General features: G+C 48.4%; 1 protein-coding gene and 1 non-coding gene across 2 annotated transcripts in view; both read right to left on the bottom strand.

The window, feature by feature from the left end:
- Window positions 1-11,855, bottom strand: part of LOC135815522 (serine-protein kinase ATM-like) — a 75,199-nt gene that overhangs the window by 25,361 nt on the left and 37,983 nt on the right. The window contains exons 37-52 of the mRNA XM_065328836.1: window positions 11,660-11,737; window positions 11,227-11,385; window positions 10,729-10,867; window positions 10,026-10,316; window positions 8,498-8,588; window positions 8,034-8,178; window positions 7,572-7,769; window positions 6,736-7,103; window positions 6,100-6,243; window positions 4,263-4,534; window positions 3,847-3,911; window positions 2,635-2,718; window positions 2,219-2,283; window positions 1,854-1,955; window positions 708-827; window positions 186-492 (exon numbers count right to left, since the gene is read on the bottom strand). Coding sequence (XP_065184908.1) covers window positions 186-492; window positions 708-827; window positions 1,854-1,955; window positions 2,219-2,283; window positions 2,635-2,718; window positions 3,847-3,911; window positions 4,263-4,534; window positions 6,100-6,243; window positions 6,736-7,103; window positions 7,572-7,769; window positions 8,034-8,178; window positions 8,498-8,588; window positions 10,026-10,316; window positions 10,729-10,867; window positions 11,227-11,385; window positions 11,660-11,737 — 2,628 coding nt within the window. The remainder of the gene's footprint in view (window positions 1-185; window positions 493-707; window positions 828-1,853; window positions 1,956-2,218; window positions 2,284-2,634; window positions 2,719-3,846; window positions 3,912-4,262; window positions 4,535-6,099; window positions 6,244-6,735; window positions 7,104-7,571; window positions 7,770-8,033; window positions 8,179-8,497; window positions 8,589-10,025; window positions 10,317-10,728; window positions 10,868-11,226; window positions 11,386-11,659; window positions 11,738-11,855) is intronic.
- Trnap-cgg (transfer RNA proline (anticodon CGG)) lies at window positions 9,143-9,214 on the bottom strand. Its single transcript has one exon. It is a non-coding gene; the product is annotated as a tRNA-Pro (tRNA).

An 11,855-nucleotide genomic window follows, 5' to 3' on the forward strand; every position in this document is an offset into this window, starting at 1 on the left:
GTTAGCCATCCATCCACCCAGCCAGCCATCCAACCAGCCCACCAGCCAGCCATCCAGCCAGACAGACAGAGAGACAGAGAGCCGGACTGACACAAACACACACACACACACACACACACACACACACACACACTTTCACAGCAGAGTCGTGAGAGTGAAAAGACTGCCCAATAGTCGGATCTCACCTGCAGCTGTCCCGCCTCACGAGCTCGCTGTGCCGTTGATTCCAGTGTTTCACTAAGCACGGTCAGTACCAAAGTGGGACCCAGACCAGCATTCCCACCAACTGGCGCCAGGCTTCGACTAGCCAACATGCCACTTGCAGCACCAATGGTGGACGATGTGACCGCCTGGTTGAAGTTTGGATGCTCAGAGAGGACATGAAGCAAAGCGGACCGTAATGCCAGTACTGGTTCCACGGTGGAGAAATCCTCGTTCATTAGTGATGTGCGCAACTGCCAGCGGTCACTGAGAAGCTGCAGTGACAGTTTGCTGCGAGCAAGAATCAAACATGCAAACACATGCAGGTGTGTGCACACAGACACAGACGTAGACACAGACACACACACAGATGCAGACAGACCCAAATCACGAAAGTCAATCAATACTCAATGGAGTTGGCCATCGCACACTTACTAAACTCCTCACATGCACCTGTAGAGCTATGACTACCTCTAACAAATGTCGTAATACGGCATGAAACGTACCCACGTAGCACATCTGTGACTTCTTCAACCTCCACAAGTGATTGCAGTCTTGACAGTATAGGGTAGACACCATGGGTGCTTTCCAGGCATGCCAAACAGAGCTGATCCACCACACTCGTGCTACACATACACAGTACACATACATAGTACACAGCAACAGCAGCAGAAACAGCAACACAGATACTCACATACACACACATGCACACATACATACACACGCACACACACACACACACGCACACACATGCACACACACGTGCATACAGTGACGGCGTAGCCAGAGCAGCATAAACGAAGGCAAAGACGACAATGGAAATTAATTGCACGGCATTTTGTCCATAGTATCTACTTGGTATATCAATCTGAAACGTGCAAAACACTGAGAGTAGCAATAGCTGCAAAAATACTCATGAAATGATGCACATTATGAACAACACCCACACACGTACACATACAGCAACATATGCTTGCTGTAATAGTCTAATAGACACTGCTTCACGTTGAAAATTGGTGAATTCAAAAAAAAAGTGATCAATGATGCTGAAGGAAGTGAGCACTGAGCACACGGGGTTTTTCTGTAGTAGTCTACTCATGATACATCACACACTCACGCACTCGCAATAAGCCACACACTGTGGCAATCAGGACGGCATGTACTGTACTGTAGGCTGTATGTACGTGTGCCTGGTACACAATATCTGTGAGGCACACAGACTCGCTCTACATCACACAATTTCGCCCCTGGGACCGTGTGCGCAACCTATCAAGAGTAGACCGTGTAACGGAACACGTTGCCATGGCTTTGGTGACATGGAGCTTAGGTAGTGATTTTGAGGATCACGGAAAATACTAGTAACGGCTTTTCGGGAGGTAAAAAGAAAATGCAACTGAATTTTGGAAGCGCTTCCCTTCAAGAAATCAGTTGCTCTTTCCTCTTTGCCTCTCACCTGCTGGTATACACTTCCATATCCCCTGCTCACAGCTTCAGCATTATTGACTCTTTCTCAGAGAATCCACCTTTCCAACAATTGCCGCCTTGCCGAAATTTCATGAGATCACCAAAAGCAGACGACTTGAAGCACGCTTTAAAGCTGGCAAAAAAATAATTGCTGTTCTAGTGAGTGTGTCTGTGTTACTCATACTCACCGCATCTCACTCAGAGCATTGTCGACAGAGGACAGCTCGGAAGATCGGAGCCACTGCAAGCAGCTGTGAAGGGACTGATGATATCCCGAAGTCTTGCCATTCCTAGCACAGGAAGACAAAACAAGGAGACACAACAATGCACAGAGGAGGTTTACAGAGTTCGTCTCCACTCAGAGTGTCTTGCACAATGCAATCATCAGGTGACTTGACAAACAAGGAGATGTTGCAGATGCACAGGCTTTGAAAAATTGGCATCGATTAATAGATTCGTTACACACACACCACTGACAATATAGGCCATCGTTCAATGTGCAGTGCAGTTGGTGGAAGTCATTGCACCCATTGACAAGCTACAGTGATCTCACCGGTTGCCCTGTGGCACGTCCCACTGCATGCTCCTCCATGCTGCCTGGTACTGGAACTCAGCAACCTAACATGCAAATAAACACAAAAACACACTCCCACCTTTATAATAAAAAGAGAACAGACTCCTGGCTCCACACTACACCAATACGCAAGGGATGCACGCTTGACAATTGCACACACATTTCTAATCTTACACTGGAGTAATCTGACCGACACAAGTGAATAGTGCGGGTCGTGTCTCAACACGGCTGACGTGGACGCAAAAGTGCAATTATATATTTATATTTATAGTGTGAATGTGATACATTGTAACAAGTATGGTACATGTACACTTGCACAGTCACTAGACAGTCACTTGCACAGTCACTTGCACAGTCACTTGCACAGTCACTAGACAGTCGTGTTCTACCCGTACCTGTGCAGCTTCCTCTGGATGCCGTGCTAGCAGACCATCAAAGTACACACTGGAGATGTGCTCAAGACCAAGCTGTTGCAAGCACTGCACAACATACATGTGCAGGCAGCCAAACAGACAAGACAGACAGACAGACAGACAGACAGACAGACAGACAGACAGACAGACAGACAGACAGACAATCAGACAGACAGACAGACAGACAGACAGACAATCAGACAGACAGACAGACAGACAGACAGACAGACAGACAGACAAACAGACAGACAGACAATCAGACAGACAGACAGACAGACAGACAGACAGACAGACAGACAGACAGACAGACAGACAGACAGACAGACAGACAGACAGACAGACAGACAGACAGACAGACAGACAATCAGACAGACAGACAGACAATCAGACAATCAGACAGACAGACAGACAGACAGACAGACAGACAGACAGACAGACAGACAGACAGACAGACAATCAGACAGACAGACAATCAGACAGACAGACAGACAGACAGACAGACAGACAGACAGACAGACAGACAGACAGACCGACAATCAGACAGACAGACAGACAGACAATCAGACAGACAGACAGACAGACAGACAGACAGACAGACAGACAGACAGACAGACAGACAGACAGACAGACAGACAGACAGACAGACAGACAGACAGACAGACAGACAGACAGACAATCAGACAGACAGACAGACAGACAATCAGACAGACAGACAGACAGACAGACAGACAGACAGACAGACAGACAGACAGACAGACAGACAGACAGACAGACAGACAGACAGACAGACAGACAGACAGATAGAAGCATACAGAAACACAAATACATATTTAAAAGTACTCGATTAAATTCTTTTTTCATCAACCGCCCCCACCCCCACCCCCACCCCCACCCCCACCCCCACCCCCACCCCCACCCCCACCCCACCCCACCCCCACCCCCACCCCCACCACAACTGCCGTTTGGCTCCATAGTAGATGGGTTGCCTTGTTTTAGTTGCCTCTGAGATGTGCTGCTGTGTCACTTAGGGATGATGGTATGACATTGCACAATATGTTGCAGTCACCAGTGGACACATGCGCAACGTTAGGACCTAAGTTAGGCGTAGAAAGTCACAGATGGTTGGGGGTGAGCAAACTAATAAGTCGCCTCAAGACTTATCAAATATTGGCTCAACATTGACAAGTAGCTTACCTCCAGGAGACCAGCAGCAGTGTACGTGGTGTGACCGTTCTTCATCACCTCGGTGTTGTATGTTCCTAGTCAAACAGCATTGCAGAGATGAAATCATGGATTAGATAGTACAAGTCAACATTCACATGTATCGTGGCATACGCCATCAGTGGACCACTGTGTTAAAATGGAAAGACAACAAGGGAAGAGATTGCACCCTGCGATACAGTCATGTATTTTCTGGTCAAAGGCAAGCCACCAGAGGACTCCGCTATCCTGTCCGTACATGACCGCCATGCATACCAGAGGCAGACTGACTTGACTCCGTGACAGCCAGTGCCAATCATGCTGATGTGCTGCTACTGCTGTGACTACTGCTTCTGCTACATGCATGTGTGCCAGAAGACAATATGAGCTGTGATCACGCACTAACTTACCGATGGCCTTGTACCACTCGCCCTCTTGAACATACGTGCAGAGACGCGTCTGAACGTTGCCCATGAGGTCTGCGCCCACGCTATACAGGCTGTCAGTCTCACCGATCGATGTGTAGACTTCCAGCAGAAGAGAGCGGTGCGGTGAGGGTAAGAAGCTGGTCATGGGCACTGAGTAGAGGTCGCCAGGCTTGGTAGCATCGGGAGTGCTGCCATCAATCAGTACTGGATCTTCCTGACCTCCGGTGGCCTTTGCATCCAAGTAGCCAGTGCGCCTGGATATCAACAAGACGAGGAGAGAAATACAAGCGATCATGTCGCCACCGCAGGTTTTCCTTAGCTGAAAACTGACCAGTTCTAACCAACACTAGTACTGGAGTGACAGCTGTGTACGTTATACAGAACAGAATGCCACACACAGTCCCTCTAACATACACAGTGTAAGCTTTGTGTACAGACACATTGTCCACCCACTTCCACAGCAGCACAAATAGGTGACAAGTGCCACCAGGAACACGAGGCTAGCACAGAAACAATCAACAAAAAATCAGCGGGCCAGAACTCCAGGTACACATGTAATGATGTATACTCCTGAGTCCAGAGCTGTGGGAAATACTGGTACGGACAAGTAACTGTTACATTGACAGGGCATAAAACACGCACAAAGCAATCATAAACTCGCAAGACACCTAGATACCAGTACAGAAGACCACTAGCATACAACCATTCCCTTCACTCCTCAGACAACCAGAAGCCTGCCTAGTACACGATAATACATTGTATCGGTAGCAATAGAAGCACACATGCAACTGTACAAGAAAAAACAAACTAAGGTTCTTATTTACAACTGCTACTGTCACCATACCACAACACCATCCCACAACACCAAGCATCAAACGTGACAGCATTTTACCAACCACTTGCCATGGAAGCAAGTGCTCAGCATGGAAATTGTGAACCAAAAAAACTTCAGCAACTCCCTGTCAGAAAAAGTGGCCAAGCGAACCAGCCATTGCAGAAACACCAGAGCAACACAACACTAACAACAGCTACTTGAACAGAAACCTAGAAAGTAGCTGTTCAGAGCTGCTTTCAAAAGGCCATGGAACATGGAAGCCAACAAAAGACAAGAGAAAAGCAGAATGCCAAAGAAGAAAACCTCAGCAAAGAGGCTTCGCAAAGTCTAATATTTGAAGCAAATAAAAGGCTCCTTCACTCCAGAACAAACGATAACAGACTGAGCCAATGCCATGCTGGACTGGAGGACTTGCAGACAAGGCGCCAAAGTTCACGCCCAAAGCCCTCCAAAACGGCTCCGCACCTCAGTTCACACCAACCTACTACAGAAAGTATGCCAGTGGGCTTGGAAAAGCCACGCTGTCATGTAGAACTCACACCTTAGCTAAGCTAAGCCAACCTTAGCTTAGCTTGTCACAGACAATACAAGCATGTGCCTGGCAGTCACATTACAAGGTGTGCAGTATACGTACAGTACATGTACCGTACAAGCGTGTTACATTACACCATGGACACAGTGACAACACAACCTCCACGCCACCATCAGAGGAATGTGCGAAATTAACAGCAATGAAAGCACGCATCAGTACGAATGACACTGACTGGTCCAAAGGATAGTTGAAACTCTTGAGCAGGCAGCCCTCAACCTCCCCCCCCCCCCCCCCCCACACACACACCACCACACACACTCACTCCCGCACGCACGCACACACACACACGTGCACACGCGCGAGCACATTTTAACACACACATACGGTGCCCCCCCCCCCCCCACACACACACGAACACATCTACAAAGTTACTGCACATCCCGGTAGCATACCTCTGTGCATCACAGCCTATTTGTATATAAAGCAGCGCAGTGAACGGTGCCTTGCAGGCCTGTGCTGTGGCGGCCACGTCGAAGAAATCCAGATCCAGCCAGAAGTTGTTGTCCCAGACGGTGGGCTGAGCAGCATGGCGAGAGCTGAAGATGAGTATGTAAACAGAGAGGAGAGAAAGTAAAGAAGGGAGCGTGTGTGTATGCGTGTGTGTGTGTGCGTGTGTGTGAACGAAAACGAGAAAGAGACAGAGAGGCAGAGAGAGAAGGCAGACGTGTTCAAAAGTAACCTGGGCTTGTATCACTCCACAGGACTGAGGTGAAAGAAGAACATCAATCTAGTACAGTACCATGCACAGCAGTGTGATAGCACCCCAGCGTTATCGCACTCATGATGGATATCAAATTATAAAGCAGTAAACGTTTAACCTGGGTTACAACACAAGCTGTACTAGTCTTTGACTCTTGAAGTCTAAATACAGTGTTGCTCAAAGAAATCCAATCTCATGAGTCAAGTTCGCGCCCTGCTCCAGCTGAAATCCCAGTGTTCGCAGGTCTAGGGCTGCACAGCGTCCGGCGTGGCATTGACCTGCTTGATCGGATTTCATTGAGCAGTATTGTGGTGATTTATCAACTTACCTGACACGGACTTGGCGGTTCTGGTGTCGCAAGAATGCCAGCATATCCAGCATGGTTTTCATGGACTGTGCTGGTGGCAAGGTCACTGCTGTATCCCCACCGCCACCGCCGCCGGCAACGGAGGCCATTGCAGCAGTAGCAGTAGCAGCTGGATTACCGCTTTGAGCACTGCGCACCACGTACGACATGCTGTGGCCGGTGGAGGAAGCGGCGGCCGAGCTGGCCGCGCTGCTGTTCGGCGAGGCAAAGCTGAGGCTGCAGTGCGCGAAGAACTGCCTGGCGAGGCGCGACAGCACCGTGTAGTGTGTGTCGCCTTGCTGCAGGACATGGTGGATGAGAAACGGGAACACCGCCTCGGCCATCTCCACCTGTTGTACAGAGATACAAAGAAAGTATAAATTCAAATCACAGAGATGCTTACCAGTGGAAAGAGGATCAGAGGAATAGAAAAGAGAAGAGCAGGCAAGGACGTTACGAGGCCATTTCTCCATGACCGGTCCATGATTCAAGTGATCATTACCTGCAGCTGATTAGTACACGTCGCAGTATCTAAACAAAGTCAAACTACTGAAAGCCGGGCCAAATTGACAAGCGGGGAAAGATGAACAAAGAGAATGTGATGTAGATCTTCGAAGAAACAAGCCACTCCACCGTGACCCATTCGAAGTGAATATAAAATACACCCGTGCAAGTGAAAACTTGGAATAGGCGAAGAAGTTGCTAACACGCTCAGGAAGTTTCGCTTGTGCCAGGCCATCACCATGCCTGAGATACCAAGGATAGGCAGTAGATACAGCGCCTAGCGGCAAGGGTGACCCAAGCACAGCCATGCTCACCTTTATCCGGCAGATTGGCCGCAGGCAGAGCAGCACCTCGTCGACAATGCCACCACACTGTATCAGCACGCTGCTAAGATTGCAGATCCACTCGGCGTGTGTGGTGTGCGGCGCCAACGCCCACGGCAGCCATAGCTCGTCCTTGTCGACCTCCACAGGCGAATAGCTACTGTGCTGGCTGGACGCTGGTTCATAAACCTAGAAGCACAAAGCATGGCCAGGAAGGTCGTCATCACATGAGTTAAATACATAGACAAAAGGAAATAGGCATTGGCCAAAAATACCTAATTTGTAAGTTACCACCACGAACACAAACATGCACAGACATGCACAGACATGCACACATGCACATACGCATATGAATGTTTACTTCTTATCTAATGCACGAGTCGAGTCTGAAGTGACCCGTGATTTTTTTTAATGCACGAACTTATAAATCCATTGACCGCTTCATCCACTTACCCTTTGCTTGCGTCCTGGTAGAAATGGGTCGAGGTAGGGCACCAGGTTGTCCAGCTCTTCCCCGTACGTTGCAATGAAATTACGACCTGGTGCCGTGGCCAGAATGGCTTTCAAACACTCCGCTGTGGCACTCACTACATCAACACTGCACAACACAGCACCAACAGAACAGACTACATTAGTTTTACTTCACCGACAATTCTGAAACTGCTCAAGGGAACGTGGCAGTCATCAGAGAATACCAGCTGTCATAGAGACAGTGGCTTCCCACTTCCCACAATGTAATTTGGACACCAAGCCTATGCCAACAGGAGCACAATGGACACATTCAACAGCAGGGAGCACTAAAAGCTCCCTGCTCAACAGTACACACACATGTACTTGGACTTGAACGCACTGGAAAACATCAGTCACCAGGCTTTAGTGCGGTGCTTTTGTAGTTATCATGTGTCTCCAACTCTTACTTGGGATCAACAAGCAGCTGGCTTAGTCGATGGAGTACAACAGCTATGCAGTAGTCAGTGCAGCTATCTTTGAAGCGCTCACAGAACAAATCTAGCACAAAATGAAAGAGGAAATACACCAGCAAAGTCAGTTCTGCAATTTGTTCTATTGCTAGTGGCAGTAATAGAGAGGTTCTGGAGTACGATTTTCCGTACCAAAATCCGTAAAGGCGCGCTATGAAATTTTAGATGTCGCTTTCGAGTAGTGAAATGTTCCGGAGTAAGGAAATTATATGTTTGCTGTCATTGCCTAGGTTACGATCCCATTTACGTCATATTCCCGCGCTATGCCTTTTTAATTTGAAAACTTGGAGAAATTTCAAAACTTCCCGCGGAAAGTCAATGTTTCTCGTGTCAAGATAGTGTGCAAAAATCTTTCTGCACTCAACGACGCAAAATTTCCATACGGAACATGGTTTGCATGAAAGCCGTGCCGAAAAATCGTATGAAGCACGCCTCAAAAAATTCGCAGCGCCTCTACGGATTTTGGTATGGAAAATCGTACCCCATAATCTCTCTATTGTCAGCATTGAATAAAATGCACCGAGTCATCTCACAAATTCTGGACCGGACATAAAAATATCTCCAAAAGAAATATGAAAAATTGGGCTTGTCCGGGATTTGAACCCGGGACCTCTCGCATCCGAAGCGAGAATCATACCCCTAGACCAACAAGCCGACATGTACCCCATTCTGTATACAGGCATTTGACCTGGCCACATGTTGTTCACAAATCGTGATCAAAAGACAAAATACTGAAAATAGTATACAGTCAGACCTCGCTTAACCGCACACATCTGTTTTCCACAAAAATATCCGGATAGGCGAGGGAACCGGATAACTGAACACACATACTGTATATGCATGTGGCATGTCATAAGCAGTGACATCGTACATACATGTAGACGGGTCCTATGCAGTACAACTATCGTGCACAGTATGTAAAGCAAGCGAGAAAAATGACAAGTGCATGCAACTAAGTCCTGCCCACATGCACCCAGCAGGTCAAGGACCTCATTTGCCTGTACAACTCCCTGATTCTAGCTTCTGGAAGCCACAAGCAACCGGATACGACGAAGCTTTTTGTACACATTTTAACCAGTTTGTATACAAAATCATGCACCGGTATGCGGATCGCGAGGTCCGGTTATGTTGTATGCATAACATATGCTGCACATCGGTAACCAGCGATTTTCTTCCGGATGGCGAGGGATCCGGATAAACGAGGACCGGATAAGCGAGGTCTGACTGTAGTTTGATACTCTATGTCCATGTCCACCCTATTTATCGGCAGGGGACTTTTCAAGGTGTGTCACATTCAGAATGTAAAATACCCGGAGTTCCAGACACACAATCAATGTAACATCTTGAGGCCCTGTATAGCAAACTCTGGGACTGGGAATGCTGCCTGGAAGCGATATCATCATCCACCAGTCATGCCACCCAACTTGACAAGTTGGTAGGTAAAAATACTCCCCGCACAACTGACCTTTGTCGTCGGTGTGCTTCACCATGGCAACCGTCAGCAGGTCAGGCGTAGCAAGCTCGCCGAGACACTTGGCCACCTCAAGGTGCATGCTACTACTACCAACGGCGCGACCATGTTGCTGCTGCTGCTGCTGCTGGTGTTGGTCATGTACATGTTGCTGCTGCCGTTGTAGGACGTTGTCTGCGTCTGCATTGGACTGTTCGGGTGGCGGAGACCTGACTACCTCGCAAAGACGCTTCAGCTCACTGATCAGATGCATGACCAGTGTTTCAGTACCGTCCGACAAGTGACCTGCAGCACGGCGACAACACACAGTCATAGATTCAAGTCCGGCCAGCACTGTGACCAGCAGCATGCAACAAACACCAGCACTGTGACCAGCAGCATGCAACAAACACCAGCACTGTGACCAGCAGCATGCAACAAACACCAGCACTGTGACCAGCAGCATGCAACAAACACCAGCACTGTGACCAGCAGCATGCAACAAACACCAGCACTGTGACCAGCAGCATGCAACAAACACCAGCACTGTGACCAGCAGCATGCAACAAACACCAGCACACCCCCCCCCCCCCAGTAGAAAAGAGGCAGGAGCGGAGCTCTACGTCACCGAATACAGAACAACAAGGGCCGAATATATATTTTAAAATAGGAAGTGATGATTAGAATGATCATCTAACTGGTATGATCCCAGTCTAACCTGTGAGTGCGGGATGACGGCTGGTGACCAGCTTCAGCTGCTCGTGCTCCTGCTGCAGCATGGCACGCAGGTTGCAGACACCGTCCGCTCGAGAGCGACTCTTGTTATCCGCACTGGCAGACAGAAAGCGCTTCAGCTCCTGAAGACAACCAACAGCCACCAAAGTACCACATCAAATCAGTAACAGCACAAAGGTCGATATCCGCTTCTACCCAAGACGCATTTATTCACTGGAGACATCAGCTGGTCCATAGAAAAGAGAGGTCATTGGTGCCTACTCTTGGTTATGGACAGTTGGTAATACTGCACCACTGATTAAACGTGGAATCCCTCACAAAAAAACACATGCGCTAACCAATCAATGGAAGAGTTCCCAAGCAAACTAGCGACTGTCCAAAATCAAACCAGTAACTATTCCCTATGGCCAGCAGAGTTCAAACTGCTGAACAATAAAAAAAATCCCTACTACTAGTATGGACCATGTACATTGGTACTCACAGAGACGAGTGTAAGGGTCGGGCCATCCACAAGATCCAGCTGAGCGTCACGCATGCGTTGGAACTCAGGGGCATCCGGCAGTGGATCTAGTGTGGCAACACTCTCAGATAGACGTGGTGAGGCATTGGTCCGAATCAGGAAGTCAAGCAAGCTAAGCGCCTGTGAAAGTGTAGAGAGAGAAGAAATAGATACAGAGAAGTTGACAGATATCAAACATGCAAACAGGCGAATGGATGAACAGACGGGCAGGCAAGCAGACAGAGACCTGTAATAGTAACTAGTAAAGCAAAATACCACTGATACTACATGCCGCCACTCCTACGAAGTGCTGTGAAGCTCAAAACATTTGCACACATACCCACAGACATGTACGTACCACCTGTATGTGCACACACACACACACACATGCACACACACACACACAGTGACCAACCTTTTTCCCGGCCACTGTCGCCTGGCTGGCATGGGGCAGCAAGCTGGCAACAATCAAACTCAAGTGCTTGCTGAGCTCCTGCAGGCAACAACGGCCACATACACAGTAATTTTCAACCCTATCTTCACCATTCTTCTTCATCAACCACCAACACCACAACTGTGCTCTCCAGCCGACCTGGACACGTTGCCACGGC

This window comes from Sycon ciliatum, chromosome 4 (genome assembly GCF_964019385.1).
Source record: "Sycon ciliatum chromosome 4, ocSycCili1.1, whole genome shotgun sequence".
Lineage (NCBI taxonomy): Eukaryota > Metazoa > Porifera > Calcarea > Leucosolenida > Sycettidae > Sycon > Sycon ciliatum.